The sequence below is a fragment of the Anomaloglossus baeobatrachus genome, chromosome 8 (assembly GCF_048569485.1).
Source record: "Anomaloglossus baeobatrachus isolate aAnoBae1 chromosome 8, aAnoBae1.hap1, whole genome shotgun sequence".
Lineage (NCBI taxonomy): Eukaryota > Metazoa > Chordata > Amphibia > Anura > Aromobatidae > Anomaloglossus > Anomaloglossus baeobatrachus.
The window spans coordinates 226,711,376-226,728,735 of NC_134360.1; the positions used below are offsets into that span (position 1 = coordinate 226,711,376).

At 44.7% G+C, this 17,360-nt stretch overlaps 1 protein-coding gene across 3 annotated transcripts in view; it reads right to left on the bottom strand.

The window, feature by feature from the left end:
- Positions 1–17,360, bottom strand: part of TNNI3K (TNNI3 interacting kinase) — a 215,997-nt gene that overhangs the window by 127,656 nt on the left and 70,981 nt on the right. For all 3 annotated transcript variants that reach the window (XM_075320308.1, XM_075320306.1, XM_075320305.1), the window contains 2 exons: positions 5,153–5,205; positions 2,725–2,777 (listed from right to left, as the gene is read on the bottom strand). In XM_075320308.1, the coding sequence (XP_075176423.1) occupies positions 2,725–2,777; positions 5,153–5,205 (106 nt within the window). The remainder of the gene's footprint in view (positions 1–2,724; positions 2,778–5,152; positions 5,206–17,360) is intronic.

Here is a 17,360-nt window from a genome sequence, read left to right on the forward strand (position 1 = left end):
GCGGCAGCTGCTACGGCAACAGACGACAATACGACTTGGCTCATGGACAGGATGAGATTTGTCTAACAAGCAGGACGTGAAACGACACAACGACAAAATCTCCTAACACAAAACGTAGACTGGAGGCAGCGCGCCGCCAAGAATTCAGGGCATGTGTGAAAACTAAGAGGCGTACCTGCAAATAAGGGGTTAAAATGCTGAAATACATTAATTCACCTGCTCTTACGACTACTCCACACCCCATTGTTGCTCCACAGTCCTCCATCCTGGACTCTGGCTCTACAGATGCTAAGGCTCAGTGGCGGGAGAGGGCCGAGAACATCACTGTCATCAATGAGGCCTAATGTGAGGCCAAAGACCGGCCTGGAGTAACCAAAGACCAGCAAGGAGTTCTAGGGATCTGGGGAGGACTGGTGGGATCTGGGGAGGATCGGGGAAAGCTGGGGAGGATTGTAGGGATTTGGAAAGAACGTGTGGGATCTGGGGAGGACTGGAGGGATCTGGGGAGGAGCAGGGGAAGCTGGGGTGGATTAAGGGAAGTTGATGTGGATAGGGAGGAGCTAGGGAGGACCGGTGGGATCTAGAAAGGACTGGTGGCATTTTCAGAGGACCAGGGAAAGCTGGGGAGGATCAGGGGAAACTAAGCATGATTGAAGGAAGCTGGAGAGGATCAGAGAAAGCTTGGGAGGATCTGCCGGGGACCAGATTAAACTCGGGAGGAATGGGGGAAGCTGGGGAGAAACAGGGGAAGCTGGGGAGGACCGGATGAAGCTGGGGAGGATCGGATGAAGATGGGGAGGACCGGAAGCTGGGGAGGATCTGGGGAAGCTGGGTAGAAACGGGGAAGCAGGAGAGAATCATGGGAAGCTGATGAGGACCGGGGAAAGCTGGGGAGGACCGGGGAAAGCTGGGGAGGACCGGGGAAAGCTGGGGAGGACCGGGGAAAGCTGGGGAGGACCGGGGAAAGCTGGGGAGGACCGGGGAAAGCTGGGGAGGACCGGGGAAAGCTGGGGAGGACCGGGGAAAGCTGGGGAGGACCGGGGAAAGCTGGGGAGGACCGGGGAAAGCTGGGGAGGACCGGGGAAAGCTGGGGAGGACCGGGGAAAGCTGGGGAGGACCGGGGAAAGCTGGGGAGGACCGGGGAAAGCTGGGGAGGACCGGGGAAAGCTGGGGAGGACCGGGGAAAGCTGGGGAGGACCGGGGAAAGCTGGGGAGGACCGGGGAAAGCTGGGGAGGACCGGGGAAAGCTGGGGAGGACCGGGGAAAGCTGGGGAGGACCGGAGAAAGCTGGGGAGGACCGGGGAAAGCTGGGGAGGACCGGGGAAAGCTGGGGAGGACCGGGGAAAGCTGGGGAGGACCGGGGAAAGCTGGGGAGGACCGGGGAAAGCTGGGGAGGACCGGGGAAAGCTGGGGAGGACCGGGGAAAGCTGGGGAGGACCGGGGAAAGCTGGGGAGGACCGGGGAAAGCTGGGGAGGACCGGGGAAAGCTGGGGAGGACCGGGGGTAGCTGGGGAGGACCGGGGGTAGCTGGAGAGGATCGGGGGTAGCTGGAGAGGATCGGGGGTAGCTGGAGAGGATCGGGGGGTAGCTGGAGAGGATCAGGGGTAGCTGGAGAGGATCGGGGGTAGCTGGAGAGGATCGGGGGTAGCTGGGGAGGACCTAGGGATGCTGCAACTGATCAGGGGAAGCTAAGAGGACAAAGAGAAACTAAGGAAGACCAGGGAAAGGTAAGCAGGATTGGAGGAAGCTAGAGAGGTTTGGGGGAAGCTGGGGACGATCAAGGATCAAGGGAAACAAGGGAGTGTCGGGGGAAAGCTGTGAAGGTCCAAGGGAAGCTGGGGAGGATCAGCCTGATCAGCATGCTAAGTGGGTAAATAGTGGAGTGTATGTGTATAAATATATATGTATATACATATATATATATATATATATATATATTATATTATATATTATATACACACACACACATATATATATATATATATATATATATATATATATATATATCTATATATATATATATCTATATATATATATATATATATATATATATATATATATATATATATATATATATATACACATATATATATTTGATACCTCTAAAACCTACCACTCGCCACGCAAAAAAATACAAAAATAAAAATACAAAAACATACAGGTCTCGGAGAAAAGGCGACACAAACCAAATTTTTTAAGAGAGTTCAGAATTTTTTTGAAGCCACAAAAATATAAAAATAGTCTTCAAGTTTGGTATCGCCGTAATCGTACTGACCTGTAGAATTATGTTATCTGGTTATTTTTACCATGCAATGAACGCCGTAAGAAACAAAATTGAAAAAAAACCAAAAAGGCAGAATTGCAAATTTTTTTTCACCATTTCACCTCAATTGGAATTTTTTAAAACATTATATGGAAAAGTGAATGGGATCATCCAAAAATACAACTCGTCCTGCAAACAACAACAGCTCTGATGCCGACAAAAAAAGTCCACAAAAAAATTGGCTCTTTAAAAGAAATGGGGGAAAGAAAGTAAAGTAGCAAAAACGAAAAATTGGTCTCAAGGGGTTAAAATGAATGTATGTTTATGGTTTAGTTTCATGGGGTATCACAGTCAGTGAATGTATGTAATGTGACACAATGTAATTCTATATGAGATTCCCCCGTCCTAACAGAAAATAATTCTACAGCGGAGAAAGGGTTAAAGCAGAAAAGGTGCCGAACCCCGGGCTGCTTGGTCATGTTGTCTTCATCCATTGACTGAAGAAATCTCGATTCTGCAAGAAAAAAAAATGACAAAGCATAATAAGTGGTTTTTTTTTCATGTTTTTAAGAAAACCTGAACCTTGGATGAAGAAAGAACTAACAAAAATAAATGAAAAGTCGGTGAAGCGTGATAAAGGCTCGCTCCTCATATTTCACCCACTTTACCAATACCAAAAGAAATGTCTGCAGAGAGCGGAGACGAATTCACAGACAAGACATCTTATCACCAGAAAGGTCAGGATCTCATGTCTACATAGAGTCAAGGTTAAGAACAACAAGTTTGGATTATCGGCCGCCAAGGAATTCTCGGGATTGGTCAACCCGATAAACAAACACGGCGACATTCTGCTATTCCATCACCGCAGAACGCGCCAATCTATAGGTCACATCACACGGAGAGAGTCTGGTGTTAAGGACACCTTACACAAAAAACATACAGTTTATCATAAAAGTGAGTGCACCCCCAATGTTTTTGTAATTTTTTATTACATCTTTTCATGGAACAACACTGAGGATCTGACGCTTTGATACAATGTACAGTGTCAGTGTGCAGCTTGTATAAAAGTGTAAATAACTCATCACACAGCTATTAATGTTTAACCCACTGGCAACAAAAGTAAGTACACCCCAAGCGAATATTTTATGTGGCCGCCATTATTTTCCAGCATGGCTTTACCTCTCTTGGGCATGGAGGTCACTAGAGCTTCCCAGGAGCCGCTGGATCCTCTTCTATCCTCCATGACAACATCACGGAGCTGGTGAATGTTACAGACCTTGTGCCACTCCACCTTGCATTTGAGGAGGCCCTACAGATGCTCCATAGAGTTTAGGTCTGGAGATGCTTGGCGAGTCCAGCAACTTTGCCTTCTGTTTATTTAGGAAGGCAGGTGTCATCTTGGAAGTGTGTTTGGGGTCATCATTATGTTGAAATACTGCCCTGCAGCCCAGTTTCTGAGGAGAGTGAGTCCTGTCTATCGGCATTCATGGGTCCCTCAATGATCTGTAGCCCCTCACAACCGGCAGCACTCATGCAGCACCAAACCATGACCCTCCACCACCATGCCTGACTGTAGGCAGGACACACTTGTCCTTGTCCACCTCATGTAGATCCACCGCACACATTGACACCATCTGAACCAAATAAGTTTATCTTGGTCTCATTAGACCACAGGACTAAGTTGAGTGCACGTGCTCAGCATCTAATCCAGAGGTTGTCTCTATAGAATAGATATATGAGTGCTGCCAGCATTGCTGCAAAGGTTACAGGTGAGGGGTCCGCCTGTTAGTGCTCAGAACATATGCCGTACACTACAGAGGTTATAGGGGTGGGGGGGTCCGCCTGTCATTGCTCAGACCTATACCACATACTGCATTACACTGCTCTGCATGGCTGTCGGCCCAGACGGAAGCCTCTTCTAAAGATGATGCACAAGAAAGCCGCAAACAGTTTGCTGAAGACAAGCAGACTAAGGACATGGATTACTGGAACCATTCTGTTATCTGATGAGACCAAGACATTCTTATTTCATTTAGATAATGTCAGCGTGTGTGGTGGCTCGAGGTGAGGAGGACAAAGACAAGTGTGTCCTGCCTACAGTCAGGCATGGTGGTGGAGTGGCATGGTTTGGGGCTGCATGAGTGCTGCCAGATGTGGGGAGCTACAGTTCATTGAGGGAACTATGAATGCCAGTATGTGCTGTGACATCCTGAAGCAGAATATGATCCCTTCCCTCCATATTCCAACATGATAATGACTCCACACACCTCCAAGGTCATCACTGCCTCGCTACAGAAACTGGGGGTAAAGGTGCGGGACCGGCCGAGTGTCTCCAGACCTAAACCCTATGGAGTATCTGTGGGGCCTCCTCACACAGAATGTGGAGAAGAACAAGGTCTGTAACATCTCCCAGCTCCTTGATGTCATCATGGAGGATTGAAGAGGATTCAGCTGCTCCTGTGAAGAGAGGTAAGGCAGTGCCTGAAAATAATGGCGACCACACAAAATATTCACACCAAGGGCACAATTTGGCCATTTTTACTTAGGAGTGTACTTACTTTTATTACCAGTGGTTTAGACATTAATGGCTGTCTGTTAAATATTTACACTGTTATACAAGCTGCGCACTGACACTGCACATTGTATCAAAGTGTCAGATCCTCAGTGCTGTGCCCTGAAAAGATATAATAAATTACAAAAATGTGACAGGTGTACTCACTTTTGGGATATACTATATGTCTGTAGTACAGATAAACCTCTATAAGGAGACGAGTTCGGAGGCAGCGCTATTAAAGTGACACTAACGCTAGGAATGCTGCTAACGTGCGAAGTATCACAGAGAATTGTGTTAGTGAACGGTGCAACATTTACTAATTATATGATTCGCACCTCCAAAGTCAGCGACTACAGCGTGACCGTCCTCATACAGCAAAATGTTGTGACTGAAGGAGAGAAAATAGATCAATTTACATAAATAATCAGATACTTACACATTTCTAAAGCATACGTAGTAACACATACGCAGAAGTAATCTCACAGATAACAAAAACAGCTCCAGGATATCAAATCCTAGAAGCAGCATGCAGCTCTGGAGTATAATACAGGAGCTAACTCAGGATCAGTAATGTATGTACACAGTGACTGCACCAGCAGAATAGTGAGTGCAGCTCTGCAGTATAATACATTACTGATCCTGAGTTAGCTCCTGTATTATACTGCAGCGCTGCACTCACTATTCTGCTGGTGCAGTCACTGTGTACATACATTGCTGATCCTGAGTTAGCTCCTGTATGTACACAGTGACTGCACCAGCAGAATAGTGAGTGCAGCTCTGGAGTATAATACAGGATGTAAGTCAGAATCAGTACAGGATCAGTAATATATGTACATAGTGACTGCCGCAGCAGAATAGTGAGTCCAGCTCTGGAGTATAATACAGGAAGTAACTCCGGATCAGTAATGTAATGTATATACACAGTGACTGCACCAGCAGAATAGTGATTGCAGCTCTGGAGTATAATACAGGATGTAACTCAGGATTAGTACAGGATAAGTAATGTATTGTATGGACACACTGACTGCACCAGCAGAATAGTGATTGCAGCTCTTGAGTATAATACAGGATGTAACTCAGGATTAGTACAGGATAAGTAATGTATTGTATGGACACAGTGACTGCACCAGCAGAATAGTGAGTGCAGCTCTGCAGCATAATACAGGAGCTAACTCAGGATCAGTAATGTATGTACACAGTGACTGCACCAGCAGAATAGTGAGTGCAGCTCTGCAGTATAATACATTACTGATCCTGAGTTAGCTCCTGTATTATACTGCAGAGCTGCACTCACTATTCTGCTGGTGCAGTCACTGTGTACATACATTACTGATTCCTGAGTTAGCTCCTGTATGTACATAGTGACTGCACCAGCAGAATAGTGAGTGCAGCTCTGGAGTATAATACAGGAGCTAACTCAGGATCAGTAATGTATGTACACAGTGACTGCACCAGCAGAATAGTGAGTGCAGCTCTGCAGTATAATAAAGGATGCAAGTCAGAATCAGTACAGGATCAGTAATGTATGTACATAGTAACTGCACCAGCAGAATAGTGAGTGCAGCTCTGGAGTATAATACAGGATGTAACTCAGGATCAGTACAGGATCAGTAATGTAATGTATGTACACAGTGACTGCACCAGCAGAATAGTGAGTACAGCTCTGGAGTATAATACAAGAGGTAACCCAGGATAATTATAGGAAACATTGTACATTTTTCATGTAGAATTATTCTATATATAAAATGATTGTTATTAGTTCTTCTGTCTGCCCACAGTATAAACTTTATTTTGTAAGTATTTCAGAAATATTTGCCAAAAAGATCAATGAAGAAGATCAATAACTGCATCTCTGAGGTGTAATGGAGCTTAGAGGCCACCACAGGCAAACGCTGTCTGATATAACTATAATGTGATGGATGATTGGCTCCCAGCAGTGTATAAATGGTCACCAATAATCATAGTAATTAATTATCAGATCACAGGCCATGAATAAATCTAAAGAATCCCATGTGCTCAAAAATGAGAGGAGTGAACAGGAGGCCGGACGGGACCCCCAGAGGAGCCATCGAGAGACGCTCCCCCGAGAAGCCTGAAGAGCCAAACAGAGGAACGGGCACACAGGGGACGCCCAAATCAGCAGCAGGCGCCGGCGAGGAATGACACACTGTAACAAAAAATCAAAAAGGAATCCGTGAGTTCAATCCAGATACATTACTTTAGGCCATTGCTTCCAGAGGAGCGGTCACTTCCCATAAATATGGATATTATATATATAAATAGTGTAAATGCCGCTGTTCTCCTGAATCCGTGAAACCATGGATACCTAAGCTGCAATGCCCTGCACATGAGGTAAGAGACATGGCTATATCAGAAGAACTATACTACATTTGTATTTGGAGGTATTTGCTAATATTATTATTATTATTATTATTATTATTATTATTATTATTAATACTACACCTACTACATATTAAGATAGGATCTTGAAGATGGGAATACCCCTTTAAGGGCCACGCCCAATTGGCTAAAATACTAGATTTATATACAGGAAAGAGGAGGCCGTATCTCAGGAACGGAGAAGCGCAGGAACAAAAGGAAAACATCTCCAGATTCAGGAGAACAGCGGCATTCTTACATGTTTATGGTAAGTGATGGCTCCTCTTCAAGTTGAAGGATTTTGTTGTGAAATAAGATTAATGGCTGATCGAATGAACATTAGAGGAGAAAGCAAAGCAAGATTGCATTGCAACGCTATGTGGAGTGGCCCCTTAGCTGCCAAGTCCCATAACCAGGGGCGGACATACTGCCTGGGCAACTACGCAGGAGCATAGAGGGGGCTCAGGGGGGAAAGAGACCAAGAGGGCCCAGAGGCAGAGGCCCAGAAAGAGAGGGAGCCCAGAGTAGAGGGGGCCCAGAGGGAGAGGGGGCACATAGAGGGAGGGGCCCCAGAGGGAGAGGGGCCCCAGAGGGAGAGGGGCCCCAGAGGGAGAGGGGGTCCAGAGGGAGAGGGGGTCCAGAGGGAGAGGGGCCACAGAGGGAGAGGGGCCACAGAGGGAGAGGGGGCCCAGAGGGAGAGGGGGTCCAGAGGGAGAGGGGGTCCAGAGGGAGAGGGGGCCCAGAGGGAGAGGGGGCCCAGAGGGAGAGGGGGTCCAGAGGGAGAGGGGGTCCAGAGGGAGAGGGGGCCCAGAGGGAGAGGGGGCCCAGAGGGAGAGGGGGTCCAGAGGGAGAGGGGGTCCAGAGGGAGAGGGGGTCCAGAGGGAGAGGGGGTCCAGAGGGAGAGGGGGTCCAGAGCAAAGGTAGCTGAGAGGGGGTGTGGGCCCATTTTGAGAGACACCTGTCAATCATCTGAATTTGTGTGGGGAGAAGTCAGCCGGACGTGGCGGCAGATTACCCTAATATATTCTCCGGTCACAAGTCAGGTCTTTCAAACTCCACATTTTATGTTTTCACTGCTGAAAGATTGTTTATTTCAGGAACATGCAAAAAATATCCCGCGGACGGGCGAGCACAGGGGGCAGGACTCTAGTTTGGCGTTTCTTTTCAGTATGGAATTCTATGAACTCCATGTTTCACAATGAAAGGTAAAGTCACGATTGACCCCAGATCAAAAAAAAAAAATCCAACTGTCAGAACTTTTATGGTCATCGGTGATTTTGTTGATTTTTATGCAGCTACAAGAAATTGGGCAAAAAACAATACTTACCTCTCCCACCGCCCCAGCTTCCTACCGGGCCGCTCCCCCCGGTCTCATCTTTACACTTTCCCAAACGTCCTCTTCCCCTGAAGGAAGGTGCGGACATCGGGCCATGATGACTCCGCACTCCTTCGCCAGAGAGAATCAGTGTTTGTAAACCGCGTTTGGCAGGGAGTGCGACACTTACCGTTCTCTTTAGGGCAGGTCCACCACCCCACAGCCGGTCACTATCGTACACGTAGCAGAGACACACAACACTAGAGTTCTCTTGGCAAAACAACATAGAACGGTATATTCGACGTTCCACTTTTAAGACAGACATTGCAACACTTCTACAATCCTGCTGCTGCATTCTCCCTAACTACTCTACTTGGCCTATCCCGCTAACAGGGACCTAATCCACCTGCTGCTGGGCCTATGCAGCCGCTTCCTCCTCTTCTCTCTTCGGCTACCCGTGGTCCCTTCACTGCACATGGCGTTTTCTAGCCACTCGACTTCCTTTGGCCCAGCCAAGGTTCTCTGCCTTGATGGTCGTCTCCCTGGACTCTTCTAAGCCCGTCCCAAGGTGAGCTCTATGCTCCGGTCCCTTGCAGGATACCTCCGGGTTCCCTAAGGGACTTAAGTTACAAGGCCACGTCCTGACTCCAGGAACCTCACTGCAGAACTGGCACCTCAAAAGGCCCGTCTATAAAACCAACTAGTGATGTGTCAGTCGCGAACGATCCGACACAAACATCCGGCTCTTTGCTGGGACTGACAGGGTGCTGGATTACCAAAGTGAGCCACTAAAATCTCTAAACGGCTCTTTTCACAGCTGAAACCCCGCCCACCCGTGTCTAAACCCCGCCCACTACATGATCTAATTGGTCCTTTGCAAGTGGGTGAGGTTTAGCCATGGGTGGGGCGTGGTTTCAGCGGCATCACTATAATCTTAAATATGTGTTCACCTCGGGTGAACACATATTTAATAAGGAGCTGAGAACGATCAGAATGAGCCGGCTCTTTTTGGTGAGCGGAGCTATGGGAACCGGATCACCAAAAAGAGCCGGACTGCCCATCACTACAACCAACCCACTGGCCATCTGTCACTCCACCAACCTTGCTCTACGCTCCTTCGGCATAAAACACAGTAGAAGTGGGGGTAGCGCGACCTCCTCCTACCCCTCCATCTTCGCACTTAAGCTGACCTCACAACTTGCGCTTTCCTCAACACTTGGCGTCTCGAGAGACACCGGTCTGAGTCCTGTGCCGTGCCAGGAGCTCCAGCGCAGAGTGAAGGTGGAGGGAGAGGACACCGCATGCCGTGGAGAAGTGGAGTCTGTAGGGAGCTGTGCCGACCACCAGACGGAGTGCCGAAGCGATGGGACAAGTGTGCGGAGAGGAGAGCGTTACTTTTTTAGCTTTTTTTCACTTCTACATTTACCGTACTCTCGGGTCCGCAGAGACCATTCGATAATGATTCAATGAATTCGATCCAAATGGAATTTCCTACTAAAATTTTAAGTGAAATTTGAGAAGAACGGTTCATCAGTGGCCGCGCTGGCCGAGCGTGCAAAGCTCCACGCCATTACTCGTGTGCGGCACCACCGCGCAGATGATGAGTAAATCACCCAGACACAACTGACATAACCATCACCCATCATCAAAAGTGACAACGACAGAACGGAAAACAAAACCAGCGTCTCCCGGGGCTGAATCTGCATCTCCCAGTCCTCTGTCATCTGCATACACAGCGGAGCCGTCACACGCCGCCTCGCTGCAACTGCACTCAGCCGCTGGGGAGACGGTTTTGCAGTGGTGGGGGGTACGTTTCATTTATTTAAATAAACGGGTGCAAAATGTGAATTTCCACACGATATAAAAAAAGAACAAAAAAAAAAAACCCTCTTGGTTTAAGCAGAACGGCCTTATCTGAAATCAGATTATGCAAATGACTTGGTGCGCGAGTATTTCCAGCGCTGTGATATGTAAAATGATTTGTTTTATTACAAGACTTTGAAGTCATGGAAACAGAAATCTTAATAAACGGAAAAAGATTTTAGGCATCAGCCGCATCCGAGCGGAGACAGCAGCAGCTCCGCCAGCAGATGTGAAGGCAGCCGGCTTTGTTCGCTGCTTTGTTTTTACCGCGCCGGACAATGCGGATGTTGGTTATTAGACGCTATTTGCATATACAAAGCATTAAGGAGCAATCACAAACACATGACTGTATCACCGCCACATGCAAGTTGTGTGCCGCCATCATACAGTGCACCATGGAAGTTTCCACACCGCCATGTGACCCTGTAGAGATTTTCAATGGAGGTCTTTTTGTATGTCCTAATATTTTGGGGGCCACATAGGTGTTAATGGGACATCCAGGACCGATGTGGGCGGTCCGATCCGGCACAGTCCATTGTGTGTCACTGGTCTTCACCTGGCGCCTCCTCTATCCTTGCAATCCCCATCCTCCCTCTTGCTTTGTGTCGATTACGCGTCCTACTTCATCCATACAGTGTCCTCCATTGCGCAACTGTGCAGGCTCACTTGTCTCTGCCCTGCTGCCAGCAGAGCAAAGTACTGTAATGCGTAGGTGCAGGGAAAGATTAAAGGACACCCGCGCATGCGCACTACAATACATTGCTCTGCCCTCAGCCTGCAGAGAAGTGCGCATGCGCAGGAGCGCAATGGAGGACACTACTCACCTGCTGGGTGGTCCAATATGTTCCAGTCCAATGGGCGTCACTGGTCTGGGATCCAGCATCTCCTCTATCCTTGCGAGCGTCATCCTCCTCCTTGCTTCGTGTGGATGACGCATCCTTCGTCATCCATGCAGTGTCATCCAATGCGCTCCTGCGCATGGACACTTTTCTCTGCCAGGCTGAGGGCAGAGCAAAGTATGGTGGTGCGCATGCACGAGCGTCCTTTAATCGATCCCCGCACCTGCGCATTACAGTACTGCTGGCAGCAGAAAAAGACAAGTGCGCCTGCGCAGGAACGCAATGGAGGATATTGTGTGGATGACGGAGGATGCATCATCCCCACGAGGCAAGGAGGAGGATGATCATCGCAAGGATAGAGGAGACACTGGACTCGAGACCAGCGACGCCAATCAGACCGTAATGTATCGGACCACCCAGCAAATAAAGTAGGTGACATGTTTACTTTAATAGATATCAGATCGGCAGGTGTGTTTGTTTTCTAGACCTCTCTAAAAAATTTTCAAACTCTTTATTGAAATCACAACCTTAAATAATTCCCTGAGATATACACATATCAGGCGACGGGTAAATGGTTGGTAACTATTCTCCACTGTTGCGCTGTCACACACCATCTATCATGTTAATTCAGTGTTTTTTTCACTCTCTCTCGAAATCTCTATTGCTGAGATTTCACGCCCTCTCACTACAAAGCGGCTGCTGCATTCCCTGCCCTCGGCTTTTATACTGGCTGTGAAACTCCATCCTCATTAGCTGTGCTATACCATGTGATGTCATAGCTGCAAGGCATTATGGGGAATCCTGGAAGTCTTATCTGGCTTTTATCAATCTTTTGCTTTGTGGTAGATGGTGGTGGGCAACTTTTTGGCCAATTCGTGCAAATTGAATCACAAGTTCTTCAAACGCAATGGGTCTATTGCCTAGATGATGAGGTGAGAGTATAAAGAGACCGCACTCTGTCCGCTGTGCTGGATGTCATTTATTCAAAACAGGGTAGAGGGCTGGAGACGCACTGTGAGCTGGCTCCTCTAAGACGGACGACGGCCGTTTCGCCCACAAGATGGGCTTCCACGTGGACCCGTGGAAGCCCAATTTGTGGGCGAAACGGCCGTCGGCCGTCTTAGAGGAGCCAGCTCACAGTGCGTCTCCAGCCCTCTACCCTGCACGTGTTTTGAATAAATGACATCCAGCACAGCGGCCAGAGTGCGGTCTCTTTATACTCTCACCTCATCATCCTTGGACTTCTCCTTGTGACGGGCACCCCACTCCTGGATCCTAAGTTTTCCCAGGCTCTCCACCCAGGCACAGGTGATACTGCAGGCGATACCGCAGGTAACTTGCGGTGGTGCAGGACCTAACTTTCTGCTTTCCCCTATTGCCTAGATTGCTAGGAAGGAAGGGTTGGGAGAAATAATCAAAGATGCAAGCTTCTGTCCTAGGCGCCTTTAATTTTGCAATAGGGCCCCCTGTCTGATCCCCTCTGGTCCAGGTACCTTTATATCCACAGTAATATGTCTTTTGCACAGATATATCCTTTAATCCATTTTAATGCCCAATATCGCAGCTTACTGGAAATGTAACGCTGAGGTTCTGCCTCCCATCACAAATGAAGAAATATCACCAGCAACACGCTTTTTATGCTGCGAAACCTTATGGGGACATAAAGCGATTCACACGTGGAGGCTTATTACTTCTGTGCGTCCCATTGCGAGTGCTACTGCTTAGCCAGTACATATTCTACAGCAGACGATAAAACAAATGTGCTTCCTAAGCTCGGGAAACAATAAAGCCTATAAAATACTAAATGATACAGCAAATAAAGCAGAGAAGGAATGAAAAAGCCCTAATTGTTCATACAGCCGGAATTGATCCGTACAGAATCAGAAGGTTAGAAACATTCAAGGGGAAAAAAATGAAGTGTTTAGGCTACGGACGCATAACAAATGGAAATGGGAAATTGTGTTGGTATCAGCTCGGCGCAGATGAAGAAGATTTCTGAATTGTTATCAAGCAAAACACTTACATCCCATAATAAGAGGATCCGCTATAGGAATATAAAGAACGGTGCCAGATACAATTTATATTAACATCAATGGGGCAGAAAGTTCTAAGGTAAAGACATAAAAATATCAAATATATGAAGTTAACTCAACACAAATTTCATGTTTTGGAAGAATCTTTGTTTTGTGCTGATTATTATCTCCTGTTCAGCAAAAGATATTGTATCTAATATTCAAGGAAGCAAAGATAGAAATTATCCTAAACAGAATATTAATACTGCCCCCTATATACAAGAATATAACTGCTATAATACTGCCCCCTATATACGAGAATATAACTACTATAATACTGCCCCCTATGTACAAGAATACAACTACTATAATACTACTCCTATGTACAATAATATAACTACTATAATACTGCCCCTATGTACAAGAATATAACTACTATAATACTGCTCTTATGTACAAGAATATAACTACTATAATACTGCCCCCTATGTACAAGAATATAACTACTATAATACTGCCCCTATGTACAAGAATATAACTACTATAATACTACTCCCTATGTACAGGACTATAACTACTATAATACTGCCCCCTATGTACAAAAATATAACTACTATAATACTGCCCCTATGTACAAGAATATAACTACTATAATACTCCTCTCTATGTACAAGAATATAACTACTATAATACTGCCCCCTATGTACAAGAATACAACTACTATAATACTACTCCTATGTACAATAATATAACTACTATAATACTGCCCCTATGTACAAGAATATAACTACTATAATACTGCTCTTATGTACAAGAATATAACTACTATAATACTGCCCCCTATGTACAAGAATATAACTACTATAATACTGCCCCTATGTACAAGAATATAACTACTATAATACTACTCCCTATGTACAGGACTATAACTACTATAATACTGCCCCCTATGTACAAAAATATAACTACTATAATACTGCCCCTATGTACAAGAATATAACTACTATAATACTGCTCTTATGTACAAGAATATAACTACTATAATACTGCCCCCTATGTACAAGAATATAACTACTATAATACTGCCCCTATGTACAAGAATATAACTACTATAATACTCCTCTCTATGTACAAGAATATAACTACTATAATACTGCCCCTATGTACAAGAATATAACTACTATAGTACTGCCCCCTATGTACAAGAATATAACTACTATAATACTCCTCTCTATGTACAAGAATATAACTACTATAATACTGCCCCTATGTACAAGAATATAACTACTATAATACTGCCCACTATGTACAAGAATATAACTACTATAATACTGCCCCTATGTACAAGAATATAACTACTATAATACTGCCCACTATGTACAAGAATATAACTACTATAATACTGCCCCCTATGTACAAGAATATAACTACTATAATACTGCCCCTATGTACAAGAATATAACTACTATAATACTCCTCTCTATGTACAAGAATATAACTACTATAATACTGCCCCTATGTACAAGAATATAACTACTATAGTACTGCCCCCTATGTACAAGAATATAACTACTATAATACTCCTCTCTATGTACAAGAATATAACTACTATAATACTGCCCCTATGTACAAGAATATAACTACTATAATACTGCCCACTATGTACAAGAATATAACTACTATAGTACTGCCCCTATGTACAAGAATATAACTACTATAATACTCCTCTCTATGTACAAGAATATAATTACTATAATACTGCCCCCTATTGTAACGCCTGCCTAGATCCACAGACTCAGATGGGCTGTAATGGGGAGGCTAGAGGGAAGCCACTCACCAAGCAGGACCTCCAGAACCCTGAAACCCTTTAACCGCTATACAGGGATTTGGAATTACACAGGGCCCTGGAGATCACTACCTGTGGAAGGCTGCAGTCTGATAGAGTAGTAGTCAGGCAGGGTCAAACCAGGAATTGCGGAACAGGGACAGAATCGGCAGACAAGGACGTAATCAGAAACAAGCAGAGGTCAAAACCGGATCGGTCGGCGAGGTACAAAAACGGCAGGCAGGAGGGTAGTCAGGAAACAAGCGGTAATCAGGAGACGAAATCACAGAACAGGACGAAACAGGAGCCAGAATTTTCAGAACTATCTCTGGCAGAAGTCAGCAGACAGGAGGGGCATTAAGAAGGGTGTGGTGTCTTCCCATAGGCTGTAGCTGAATGATGGTACTTCAGCTGGGAGACACCCGCCACCTACAGTCAGCCAGTGGCACAGCAGATCCCCAGGAAACCCAGCCCAGTGGATGAGCGAAGCCTGTGCCCACCAGCGCTGCTGGCATCGACTCCTCTCCCATCACCAGCACTATCCCCGGCAAGAACACGGTGTCACCTGGCGATCGGAGTAGAAGTCGATAGAGCGGACTACGGCGGTGAGGTAACACCTATGTACAAGAATATAATTACTATAATACTGCCATCATATACAAGAATAAAACTACTATAATACTGCCCCTATGTACAAGAATATAACTACTATAATACTGCTCCTATGTACAAGAATATAACTACTATAATACTGCTCCTATATACAAGAATATAACTACTATAATACTGCCCCTATGTACAAGAATATATCTACTATAATACTGCCCCTATGTACAAGAATATATCTACTATAATACTGCTCCTATATACAAGAATATATCTACTATAATACTGCTCCTATGTACAAGAATATAACTACTATAATACTGCCCCTATGTACAAGAATATAACTACTATAATACTGCCCCTATGTACAAGAATATAACTACTATAATACTGCCCCCTATGTACAAGAATAGATTTACTATAATACTGCCCCCTATATACAAGAACATAACTACTATAATACTGCCCCCTATGTACAAGAATATATCTACTATAATACTGCCCCTATGTACAAGAATATAACTACTATAATACTGCCTCTATGCACAAGAATATAACTACTATAATACTGCTCCTATATACAAGAATATAACTACTATAATACTGCCCCTATGTACAAGAATATAACTACTATAATACTGCCCCTATGTACAAGAATATATCTACTATAATACTGCTCCTATATACAAGAATATATCTACTATAATACTGCTCCTATGTACAAGAATATAACTACTATAATACTGCTCCTATGTACAAGAATATAACTACTATAATACTGCCCCTATGTACAAGAATATAACTACTATAATACTGCCCCTATGTACAAGAATATAACTACTATAATACTGCCCCCTATGTACAAGAATAGATTTACTATAATACTGCCCCCTATATACAAGAACATAACTACTATAATACTGCCCCTATGTACAAGAATATAACTACTATAATACTGCCCCCTATGTACAAGAATATATCTACTATAATACTGCCCCTATGTACAAGAATATAACTACTATAATACTGCCTCTATGCACAAGAATATAACTACTATAATACTGCCCCCTATGTGCAAGAATATAACTACTATAATACTGCTCCTATGTACAAGAATATAACTACTATAATACTGCCCCTATGTACAAGAATATAACTACTATAATACTACTCCTATGTACAAGAATATAACTACTATAATACTGCCCCTATGTACAAGAATATAACTACTATAATACTGCCCCCTATGTACAAGAATAGATCTACTATAATACTGCCCCTATGTACAAGAATATAACTACTATAATACTGCCCCTATGTACAAGAATATAACTACTATAATACTGCCCCTATGTGCAAGAATATAACTACTATAATACTGCTCCTATGTACAAGAATATAACTACTATAATACTGCCCCTATGTGCAAGAATATAACTACTATAATACTGCCCCCTATGTACAAGAATAGATCTACTATAATACTGCCCCTATGTACAAGAATATAACTACTATAATACTGCTCTTATGTACAAGAATATAACTACTATAATACTGCCCCTATGTACAAGAATATAACTACTATAATACTGCCCCTATATACAAGAATATAACTACTATAATACTGCCCCTATGTGCAAGAATATAACTACTATAATACTGCCCCCTATGTACAAGAATAGATCTACTATAATACTGCCCCTA